This window comes from Otolemur garnettii, unplaced genomic scaffold (assembly GCF_000181295.1).
Source record: "Otolemur garnettii isolate 467f Iridium unplaced genomic scaffold, OtoGar3 scaffold00124, whole genome shotgun sequence".
Classification (NCBI taxonomy): Eukaryota; Metazoa; Chordata; class Mammalia; order Primates; family Galagidae; genus Otolemur; species Otolemur garnettii.
In genome coordinates, this window is record NW_003852519.1 from 3,521,134 (window position 1) to 3,533,544 (window position 12,411).

Here is a 12,411-nt window from a genome sequence, read left to right on the forward strand (position 1 = left end):
CCCTCAGAAACCAGGTTGGTGTGGGCCTGTTTTTCCCTTATACTTGATTTACAACTGGAGAAGTCGGGATAGCCTTTCAGGTGGCAAAGAAAAGCCTCTTTACAAGTAAATATATGAGGTTGCTACTGTATAATAGGATTTGAGAGGTATTTAGGCACCAGGCCTCAAAATAGCTTGCTCAGGAGCTTGTCTTACAGCTTTTAAGGTCACTATTTGAGACTAATTTCTTCATGTTAACATAATCTTCTCCAGATTTTACTTTAAAAATGCAGACATTTCCTTGGGACGATTAGGGCAACTTGTTTTAGCCAGTAGATCGGAGGAATAGATAAAAAAGGAGAAACTAGTATTAGGTTAAATTTGACCCAAACCTGATGCCATATGTAGCAAACTAAGTTAAGTAACTTAACTTGATATGTAAACAAACAGCAACTTAACTGAAAAGTATATTCTTGTAACAAGTAACCAAGTCTTGACCAATCAGCCTTAGCAGCTGAGCTTCCAGCCAATCATAGCCTGCAAACTGCCCAGACATGCCAAATAAGGCAAATGCAGAGCTCTGATACATCCGGCGATTTCTATATTCTACTTCCTTTTTCTGTCTATAAATACTGCCTGCTTATGTTGCTGGTTAAAGCTCTCTAAACCTTCACTGCCAGAGTGCTGCCTAACTCATAAACTGTTTCTTTGCTCAAGTAGGCTCAACCAAATTTAATTTGTCTGAAGTTTTGTTTTTCTTTTTTTTAACTCTAGAAAGGAAAAATGTGAATGCTTGAGACAAGATTTTCATTAGTTGTTGTAATTCTATATGAGACTGACTTGGTCTTAGGTCTATGACAAAGCACATATGAATACCTGCCTGATGTAGACTCAAAGCCCTGGGGTAGGGAGGTATGAGTAAGGCCTGGCCTGGGAAATCCTCTAAATAGCATTGCATACAGGAGATTGCCTCTGATTCACTGTAATCCTTTAATGACTTTCCTCTGCCTTCTGTCCTCTTCATTCAGGTTGCTGGGTTTATACTGGATTATATATTAGGCAAGCATTATGTAGCACCTGACAACTCAATTAGGCATTTTGAATGCAGAGGGAACAAAATTAGCAGAGCTAAGTGACTGACCACAGATATCATGGGATTAATTTATTGGCTTTCTAAGTCTGCATTGGGATATCTGATATACCAGATTAGATTAGTGAGAATGCATGTGCAATAACAGTGAATACAATTAACTTTGAAGTGAATTTTAATGCCAAGCACTCCTGCCTGGCTTTACCTGACCGGGCTTTCCCTTGCTCTCCCCGCTTTGGTCCTGTCCTCCTGATATAACTGCTAATCCCTGTTGGTCAACACATTTTAATCTCAAGATATTTTATTCAAAGGCATGGATGAAGCCATTCTTATCAAATTTTCAGGTGAATCATATCTCCTAAAATAGCTAATAAAATGGATAACCAAAAATTCTCAACTACTTAATTCAACAAGATGATATTTAGAAAGGGATAAAATATACTTTACGTTTAGATGATAAAAATGTTTCTACCAGTACAGCTTGGGGGGAGATGTTACTTTGCTGGCAATTTATATTAAAAGTACCTGAAGGTTTTAACAAAGCCACTAGCAAGAACCCATCATGAGAGCAGCAAATACAGTCTTAGATTCCCCATGGATGCAACAAGGTTTCAGTCCTGGGTAGTCACAGTCACAATAGGCTACACTCTGAGACCATCAGGCAATGTATTATTCCTCACACTGGGTAGTATAGGCTGGACATTGATAAACTAGGACATATCCAGAAAAAGATGTGTGAGGTGCCTGAATACCCTATGGGATGTGGAAAATAAAAAAGTAGGAAGGAGAAATGAGTCGGTGGAATAGACTCTATCTGTTTTGTTAGAGAAAGAAGAATTATGCCTAAGAATTAGAATTTGATATAAGAAAACTAGGGCATCACCTGATGTAGAGAATGCTGGAATTTGTGCTACAAACTGAATGTGCTATGTTGGCCACATTGTATGGCATGGAGTATCCATATAATGAATATTTGTTACATGTTACATAAAGGCTTGCAATGCTATAGAAACAAGTTGAACTTGATTAGTGGTTCAAATGGAGTTCTGAAGATGATGATTAATGCTCTTGAAGAACATTCTATAGTCAAATAGTGTTGCAAATCCCTATACTACACAGAGGACTTGATATGTTACATTTGATATATTAAAATGTGTGTGTGTACAGTAAAATCTCTGTAAGTTAACAACCCAAGGGACTGCAACAAACTGGCCAACATATGGAGATGATTAATATAAGGAACTAGGCCTATTGTACTGATATGTATATGTGGTGCATGTCCAGTCTACGAAAATTAAGGAAGTAGGGAGGAAGTCATTTATGGGGGTTCTACTGTATATGTGTGTGTGTATACATATAAATACATGTAATCTCCAAGAGGAAATGTATAAATATAATAGAACTTGCCACCACACTGACTGGAACATTATTCCTTAGGATACTCATTTGGGAAACGTTGTTCAAAATTTGCTCTATATTTCTTCCAAATCTTAATTCTCTTTTATGTCTTCAAAACAATGGATACAGATTGCTCATATGCCCCTACTAACCTTTATAGTTTCAGTTCCATTTCTCTGAATACTGTGGATATTATATAGAAGTGTATTTACTAGTATAGTGAAAAAATTATCTCCTCTCCCAGGTCCATACTTTCCTCTTTGGTAAACTATCATGTTTGAGGTCTAATTTACTCCTAGCCGACAGTCACAGCACTTATGATATTCTTCAGTTACTTTTATAATATAAAATCATTACCCTTTAGGAACTTTTCCAAGATTCCCTGTGAAGAGGAAGGTTCTATCTCAGGATTTTTGGAAGCGTCTATCTAAATGTGTGCATATCATTTTCCTACTTTATTGTAGGTTTGTGGTCAAAAGGAATGCTCATTACTCTTAGATGAAATGGATAGCAATAAACTTTGTGTATGGCTGTACCCAAAGTAAAGGAGTCAGAGGGTTTCTAGGCAAACACCATAAAAATCTCCTGTATTAACTAAATGAGCAAAGAGAACATTTCTTGAACAGTATTTTTTGAAGCGTAACCTCATGTTTTAACAACCCCAGATGACTCATGTTTCTGGCTTTTTTGTTTATTGGTTAGCTTTCAATGCCTGAATTCAGAAAAATTGAAGATGGAAAAACACCTCCCAACAGGTCACACAGTTCATTTCTGTAAAGGATTTAATAGATGAATCTCATGATATAGTGAGAAATGATGTCAAAATACGTGAGGGTGGGTAGAATTCCATTTTCAATTCAGAAATGTTGGTGTCAATTTCAGTCCTTTGGATGAACTTAGAGACCACCATTTCTACTTAGAGGTCCCCATTTTCTACTTCTGTTTTTCTATTACTCAAAATATATAAAGCCATAAACTGAGCAATTAAGCCATGGTAGATTCTAGATTTTTACAAGGAGCTGGCAGGGGGAGTGGAGATAAGAAAGAGGCAATCACAAGACTGAAAAGTGCCAGTGTTAGGGGAGGGTGGCGAGGTCTTTATACCTCTGCATTAACCAGTTTTGGGATATGCTGGAAAGGGATGCAAGCTAGGGCAAGATAACTCTCTTCAACTAAGGGAAGTTTTAGTAAAGGCACTGAGGAAAATGAGAGCCATCAGCTTCCAGCATTGAAGGAAATGAGAGTCTCAGTCTTGACGGAAGGATATGGGCAACACATCACCTCACCCAGTACAGTCTCCCTACTTGCACTTCCCCCTTATGAAATGTGCCAGGAATACCTTCTCCAGCACGTTGATCTCTTTTATAGGAAAAAATTATAATAGAGAAGTTCTAATCACATTTTCCTGTATGCTATTGTTATTTTATGGAAATGTATTGGCCAGTTTTGGTGCAACAACGATGTCTTCTTTCTCAGCTCTATAGTTTCTCTTTTGTTATATTCTCACATTTGAGGTCTAGTTCATGCCTAGGAATAAGCCAGAACCCTGTGAAGGCTGGTGGGACAAACTACAGTACCTATTGCTGGAGACAGTTACAAGGCCATGGCTAATGCTACTTATAAACTCTGTCTTAAAAACTACTTATTCTAGTTTTCCCTCACCTATAGTTAGCACAACTGGTGGTCTTAGTGTCTAATTTGGTAAGGGAGAGAGTTATGAGCTCCTGCACCAGGCCCATCTCAGTGCTTGTCTATTTACTATCATGATCGGGCAGGGAAACATCAAGACATGTGGATTAACTGGGTATCACAGCGTTTTCATTTTCCTGCTTTGACTAAGTAATGGCAGCCCTACCTTCTCCTGATGAGCATGGTCAATCACCCCTGTTAGAAAGATGACTCCTTTGTTTACTAGCTGGTCTCCTAGCATGAAGAGCCTGAAGTTACTGGATAGCTTCTAGAGTTTCCTGTGTGTCATGGTGAAAGTATTCCTTCTATATGTCCCAGGAACTCTAGGCCCAGAAATTAGAATTATAGAGATTTAAAATATCAGCTCCTCACGTGGGAATCCTAGTGAGTAGAGTCACTCCTGCTTCCATCTGTACTTATTGGACCCATGTAGTCTACCTGTTGGGGACATAGCACTATACAATGCTTGGTTATTTAGGATGCATAGCACATCCTGGACAAAGGAACCCCATTACCGAAGGGAAAGTAAAGTGCTTTAATTTGTTTGTGCTAAACTGGTCCTCCTATTCACTATTTACAACCTGAATGACTATCGTTCAGGGTCTGGGCAGCAGACTCTAAGACTCAGAGATCTGCGTGCTGGTGGTTTATGGGGGAACAATATATGAGAGAGTGAAGGAACTAGGGCTAAACAGGGTGAGCATTTGAACTGAGATGAATTTGCAATAAATGTCACAATCAATTTTATGGGGCAACTCTCTGTCTGGAATGACCATTTAAAGTAGTCTCGCCTGAGTTAATGGACTTGTAGCCGAGATAAAATCTCAGGGAAAGGACTTATCCTTACTTTAGAAAGAACTAAAGAAACAAACAATACACATGAAAAAAAAATAGTTTAAGAAAACTGGACAGAAGTCAATTAAAGATGGTGACCCTTATGACATGGTTAATAAAAAAATGGGTCCTAAAACTGCCCCGGCCTAATAGGGCCTTAAGGGAGTTTACAGGCCATGACTCAGGGAGTTCAGTGGACATTTTGAGTTGAGATGAAATTGAGAATCCTAGAAAAACACAGTGACTATATTTCACATGGCAAAATAGTGCAGCATAGAGAGTTGTAGGGAGAGGGAACTCTGGATATCAGTGGAGGGCATTTTCATGTATATGCAGAAGACTGATTGGCATGTGGGAAAATAACCATCCAAGAAGAACCAAGGTAAAAATGCGTGGTGCTAACTTGGGGCTGCGATTATTGCCTATTCTTACCATCCAGTCATGGGACATGTCTCAGAAAGGTATTTTTTCAGTGTTGGGAAATTAATTAGCTCTAAGTTAAATACTGCTCTTGTCCCACTTTAAAAATAAGACTTAAAAGGTCAAGCTTAGCCAAATGATTCAACTGCATCCTAGAACAAAGCTCAAGAGATACAGGAATATTCAGCACACAGAAAGAAAGTCTGGTAACAAATAATGTCTGGCAGCAAATAAAAGATAGTTATGTAGGCAGAAAAGCAGAAAATTATGGCCCATGCAAACAGAATGATCAACCAATCAAAATCAGCCTGTAACTGACACAAATATTAGAATTAACAGGTAGGAAAACTGAAATAGTTATTAGACCTATCAAAGACATTAAAAAAGATGAGTAGAGACATGAAAGATATGAAGACATTGAAATCACACTTCTAGTGATTAAAACTACAATGTCAGAGATGAAAAATACACTAGATGAGATTAATAGCAGATTAAATATTGCTGAAGAATAGGTTAATGAACCTGATAATATATTAATAGAAGGTGTCAAAAATGAAACATATGGAGATAAGTAATTTATAACAATGAAAACAACATCATGTAGTTGTGGGATTACTCCAAGTGGCAGAATAAGCATGTCACTGGAGTCTCCAAAGGAGGGGAGGAATGAAGGAGAAAAAATATTTGAAGAAATGATGGCTGAAAATTTTCTAAATTTAATGCAGTCCATGAAGATTAATAAATTCCAACTATAAGAAAAATGAGAAAAATCAAATTAACTTTCATTATAATCAATTTTGTCAAAACCAATGAGAGAAATAAAAAGTTTAGTAGTAGCCAGAGATAAAAGACACAGTATATATAGAATGTATACACACACACACACACACACATATATATATATATTTGGCAATTTGAAATTCAATATACAATGACAATATTTCTCAGAAAGAAGACAAACATGCAAAATTTCAGCAGACTTACACTACAAGAAATATTAAAGAAAGTCCTAAGGCAGAAGGGAAATGATACCAGATGGAAAGAATGAAGAATGCTGGAAATAGAAACTACATGGGTAAATATATGAGGTACTTTCTTGTTATCCAAACTTTAAAAAATTAACCATTTAAAGCAAGCATAACAAAAATGTGCATTGGAATTTATGACATATGTGGAAATAAAAAAATAATTGGATTATTTACATATACTGTGATTATTGATATAGTTAAGTCTATAAACTATTATTGATAATTTAATTCTAACATCCTGCCATTTGTTTTCCATTTGTTCCTTGTTATTTCTTCCCATTTGCCTCTTTTGTTGCCTTCTTCTGGATTACCTTAATTCAGAATTTTTTTTTTATCTTGATGCGTAAAAATTGAGAAATACTACCAAATGTGACCATGAGTGTTGATTGATATGTTCCAATTTAGTAATGAGTACATGTGGTGTTTGTTTTTTTCATTCTTACAATACTTCTCTTAGAAGAATGGTCTCTTAGAAGATTGCAGCAAAAGGTATTAGTTCACCTTTTCTTTTATGGCTGAGTAATGGTATACGTACATCACATTTTATTAATCCACTCCTGTATTGATGGGCACTTGAGTTAGTTCTGCAGTTTTTGTGATTGTGAATTGTGCTACAATAAACATTGTAGTGAACAAGCCCTTTTGACAAAATTAGTTTTTTTTTTCCTTTGAGAAAATACCCAGTAGTGGGATTGCTGGATCATAAGTCTACTTTTAGTTCTTTGAGGTGTCTCCATATCATTTTCAATAGAAGGTGTACTAGTTTGCAGTCCCACCAACACCATGTAACAGTTCCTTTCTCTCTGCATCCATGCCACCCTCTGTTGTTTTGGGATTTTTTGATAAAAGCCATTCTCACTTAGATGATACTTCATTTTGGCTTTGGTTTGCATAGCCTGATAACTAGACATACCGAGCATTTTTTCTTATGTTTATGGACTATTAGTCTATCTTCCTTTGAAAAGTTTCTGTAGTCTTTTGACCACTTTTTTATGAGTTTGTTTGATATTTTTCTTACTGGTTTTCTTGAGTTCTTTATAGATTCTGGTTATCAGCTCTTTGTGGGATATATAGCATGCAAATATTTTCTTCCATTCTATAGATGGTTTATTCACCCTATTGATGTGTCCTTGACTGTGTAGAAGCTTTTTGATTTAATCATACTCCTGTAGTTAATTTTTGTTGTTGCCACGATTACCTCTGGTTCTTTTCAAAGGTATTTTGCCTGGGCCAACGTTTGTAAGAGTAGCAAAATTCAATAGAAAGGAAGCAGGTGGGCGTGGGTAGGAGGGCAGGATAAATTCACGCCTAACAGGTACAATGCACCCTATCTGGGTGAGGGGCACACTCATAACTTTGACTCAAACTGTACAAAAGCAATTCATGCAACCAAAACATTTGTACTCCTGTAACATTCGGAAAAAAAAAAAAGATGTGAATATAATCTCCCCCCAAAATACTAGGTGATGAGTTGCCATATGGAAGCAGACTTGAACTTATTTGTTAGAAAGTACAGGGAGGAAGTTTCCCCTTCCTCACTGTGTATGAAGGATTTTTTTGGAGGATTCTTTTTGTATGAGGTAAAAGGTAAACCTGGAGGCTTCCATGGCTCCTTATACCTGCTGATTAGTCCAAATCTGTCCCATTAGGTGAGCTGCTTTTATTTGTTACTTGTGGATCATTTATCATGTGTCTGGTGTTGTTCTAAACATTGAACAAATGCCAACCTCATTTCATTCCTTTATCTATTCATTTATTTTGAGATGAGGTCCTATTCTGTTGCCCAGACTGGAGTGTAGGGGTATAACCCTACAAGTTAGCTACTTTCTGCAGTTTGTACATGTGTATACTGGGGCACAGAGATGTTTAGTACTTGCCAAACAAACACAGTAAGAGCCGGAATCTATACCCAGTCTGTCTGTCCCATATGTTAGAAATATGTATGTTGAAGATTATATTATGCTTGAATTATATATGTGGTTGCTCCTTTCTTAGTATATTGTTGGGCTGTTCTTTGAAAATAACTTATTATTAGTACAGTGATTTAAACTTTTTCTTATTTAGGAAACATTTCTGATTCACCTGGACTCACATATGTATGTTTTGTTCCCTCTGAACTTAAAAAAAGAGAGAAGGATGGGAAACAAGTGAAGTGGGCAAATAGGCCACAATTTACACTTAGAAAATCCTGGAAAACACATAAACGGGAAGCAGTCATTCACGGATACCAAGGGAGAGTGAGTCTAGACAATTATGATTGGGTGAATGTCTTCTAAACTTCATTTTTTCCTATGTAATTTATCTAATCAACACCAGGCGTGAGACTAACAGAATCTCCTGTTCTGGGTTAGGTGGACTGGGTTAGGTGGAAAATATCTCAGCATTTTCCCAGAAGAAATAAGATTCTTACAATGAGAGGATCGAACCACACATTTATTATGTAATAATCATACATCTCCACTTCCCTGTGACCTTCACGGCACTTGGATTACTCATCTATCTGGGGCAGGGAAGAGCGCAGCCAGCCAGAGAATATACAGGAAACAAGCATTGTAGATGAGTCTATATATTTCAATAATGCTACTGCAAGGGGGTACACAACCAGGCACGAGCCTCCAGAAGAAAAGAGAATTTTTTTCCTGTCTCACTTGGCCCCTCGGCGCTGCCTGAAGTAGCGGTTGTAGGCAGCGTTGTACCCGTAAAGCAGGGCGTAGCGTTCGCAAAGCTTGTAGTCGTCGCAGGCTTCCCGATTGATCTCGTAGGCGGGCTTGGTGCGCTCTCGGACTCTAAAAAGTAAGAAAAGAGGCCAAAATTGAAAAGGATAAAGAGAGTGGAGAAATGAGAAAAAAGGAAAACATAAGAAAATAACTGGAGAGAGGTTCCTGTCCGCTCCTCCCAATATTAAGAGATATTTGAAGAACAGAAAACGAAGGCAAAACAGGGAGTTTTTTTAAAAAATTAAAATAGATTTTTTTTTTTTACCCTTTTCCTCTCCTCTTTCCCTCTCTTGAGGCTTTCTCAAAACAGTCTAAAAATCCAGTTTTCTGTAGTTGTTAAATTCTTTGATTTTTAAGATACAATTAGAAATAATGTGTAAGAAGAAACACCTGTTTTTCTCTCCAAGCAGATCTCCCTGGGGAAAACGAGCTGCCCTCGTGAAGTCTGGTTACTCACCTCTCCTGGGCTTTAGCTCTCCATCTCTGATGCTGGGATATAAAGGTATTTGCGTTTCTCCTGTTAAGGAAGGGATCTTAAAACAGAAAATAGATAAATACAGTTTTAGGGAAACCGTAGCTGAAAATATTTCCACGAGTATTCCCCAGTACATGAGAAAGCCCCTTAATTCCTGCATTTCATGTAACCAGGGATTGGTGAAACTCAAAGGAGTACAGTCAATTTCATAAACTGCCTAGTCAAGACAGACCAATAACCCATCTCTGCGTCTCAGAGACTTGTTACTGAGGCCCAGAAATGTGTGTTTGTTTTGTCTCAGCTGGATCACTTTGCCTTGGTATTCCTTGGTAATAATCTTTGGCACTCCTATTCTCTCTGTTTTTAATTCCTTACGAGGAGAAATTCTGTCTGTGGACTCATAGAGCATAATTTTAGATTGCCAGCAAATGAATAGTTTAAACATTACAAAAAATAATGAAGAAATTAAAAACGAGTGCTACCCTGTTTCTTCCTATACTCAGTCTTTCTAAGTCCGGCCCCGCTGCATCATTCAGCTCAGCGCTGACGCCTGTGGGCTCCCAGCTGATTCGGCCTCCAATTTTGTACTTTGCCATTTGCCATAACTCCTCATTTTCCATCTGTGCGGTTGACGTGATGCCAACTCAAAATTCCCAAAGGAGATTTTATGACTTCTAAGTATGTTGAATGTAGTTTAAATGTCATATCACACTACTACAAGCTTAAAAAAATCACTCATTTGGTGATTTTTATAGTCATTGGATTTTAAAAATTACTTTTGTTTTCCAAAAGAGGCTCTCTCTTTTTTTTCTCTCTGTTATATATGTCTTACCATTTTGTTTATTTAAAAATAGAGAAAGATTCTTTAATGCAAGAGATTTAAAGAAGGAAGTCAAATATTCACTTACTAATTTCATAGGATTCCATGCTTTCGTGAGATTCTGGAATTTAAAAAAAAATATTTATTATAGCGTTACTTATCACATACTGCAATAGTCTAATAGGAATAGAAGGAGAAGGAAGAGTAAAAAGGATGTGCAGAACGTATTTGGCAATTTGGTCATTACAAATTTCAAAAATTTGGGATTTACAAAGTGTAGCTCTGTCCTTGCTGTGGCTAGCTCTACAATTTTATTTCTTGGTTGTTGAAGGAGATCAGTCTTAACTAAGGTTTCCCAAAGGCTAGGAGGTATTCGGACAAGTGAAATGAGACATGTTAAGTAGTGCACAGAAGTTTCCAAGGAGCCTTTCTCTCTCATTTACTTAGGGCATACTTGAGAACAGAGTCAAAGAAGATACAGGGGGTGAGGATGGGGGTGTCCAGAAAACAGCCAGGTTGCTCTGATGGGTTTTACTAGGACAGATTTCTTGGGAGGTTCTGGAAGCCTCTTAAGAACCCTGTAAATTGGTAGCAACAGAAACCACTGGCTCCAGCCGGCAACTCACAGGAGGCACCGTGACAGTCAGTTCAGAGAGAGAACTGAAATGATGTCCAGGCAAACGGGTCCTTCCTCCCTCTCTCTTAAGTGCAGCAGGTAAATTTTGCAATAAGAGGCTTATATTTGTAAGCAAGTGAATTTTCTTGAAAAGTTAGAAAGGGAGTGAAGAAATCAAATCCTCTTGTGATTAAATTTAGTAGTTAGAAGCATAATCTTCAGGGCTGTAAATGTAATTTATGCTTAAAAATAGCTAAAATAGCCAGATAAGAAAACAGCTAAAATAGCCAGGTAATTGAAGCATAAGGCTGAATTAAGTAAATCATTTTGCTTCAAATCCTGTTTCAGAAGCTTTGAACGAACACATATTAGCCCATAGAACCTAGGCAAAATTTATTTTCTGACAATAGAAGTTATGCAATTGATTTTCCCCCTGAAATTCCTTAAATGTAAACCTTTATTTTAAAATTAATCTATTAAAAAATGTAATTTCATGACATTGCCCTATCCCTAGAAAGGACAATACTTAATTCTTCACATCAAAACTAGTTTTCTTAAAGTGATTCAAGACTTAACCCTTGATTCCAAAGTCTAAATAAATATCCTTAAAATGAGAATGCAAGGGCCGGGAACTTGATACCTTGTTTCTGAAATACCTGTGTTTCTAGGTATATAGAGACTTATCACTGAAAACATTTGCCTGTTAAGTTGCTACAAAAATCAGGATATTTAGGATACAAAAAATACTTTATGAAACAGATCAGTGTCCATGGAGACCACAAAATGTGAACTTAATGGTATTTTAAGATTATAATAGATAAAGGGGGAAGGAGGGGAGGAGGGAATAGAAAAACTGAAGTCAACTGAAGTCAGGGGCAGAAAAGAAAATGCAGAGACACGGGATGCAGGGAAAAGTTTCTCACCATAACACAACACTGCCACCGCTAAGGCAGCCAGGAGGGTGAGAAGGAGCAGGATCTTCATGGTCTCTCGTGCGTCCTGCTGGTCAGTCTCAGTGTCCCGAGGAGCAGCAGTCTAGGGAGAGGCTCCTGCGCACTGTTGGTGGAAGGCTGTGAGGTTTTTATAAGAACCAGAGCAGCTGAGAGGGGAGGAACTGGTGGCAGTGGGCCAGAGAAGGTGGGGAAGGCTTGGCACTGAGCTAGCACTGGGACTTTTCCCAAATAGTCATTCCTTCCAGAGACGATCTACTCTGGGTGGGCAGTTTTCCCTCACTCCTGGATCTGCCTGTGCTATGGCAGGGCCTGCTTCAGGATAGAAGTTGTGGGCACCCTATATTTGGGGTCAGACGTGGGCAAAGTTCCACAGAGAAGGGAGTTGCCATGGA

General features: G+C 37.8%; 1 protein-coding gene across 1 annotated transcript; it reads right to left on the reverse strand.

Moving 5' to 3' along the window:
• Positions 1-8,850: 8,850 nt before the first annotated feature.
• MGP (matrix Gla protein) lies at positions 8,851-12,106 on the reverse strand. The gene is made up of 4 exons (XM_003797788.3): positions 11,990-12,106; positions 10,539-10,571; positions 9,613-9,688; positions 8,851-9,224 (listed from the first exon to the last, which is right to left on the reverse strand). The coding sequence occupies exons 1-4, from the start codon at positions 12,048-12,050 to the stop codon at positions 9,083-9,085; spliced, it is 312 nt and encodes a 103-aa protein (XP_003797836.1). The 5' UTR covers positions 12,051-12,106; the 3' UTR covers positions 8,851-9,082.
• Between the last annotated feature and the right edge of the window lie 305 nt (positions 12,107-12,411).

What these genes read in the sequence shown, in the direction of transcription:
- MGP (XM_003797788.3), bottom strand. Translation starts at nt 12,050, where the DNA reads ATGAAGATCCTGCTCCTTCTCACCCTCCTGGCTGCCTTAGCGGTGGCA. An exon ending in GGTGGCAGTGTTGTGTTATG is followed by an intron (nt 10,572 to 11,989) that starts GTGAGAAACTTT and finishes TTTAAATTCCAG; the next exon opens with AATCTCACGAAAGCATGGAA. An exon ending in CATGGAATCCTATGAAATTA is followed by an intron (nt 9,689 to 10,538) that starts GTAAGTGAATAT and finishes TTCTGTTTTAAG; the next exon opens with ATCCCTTCCTTAACAGGAGA.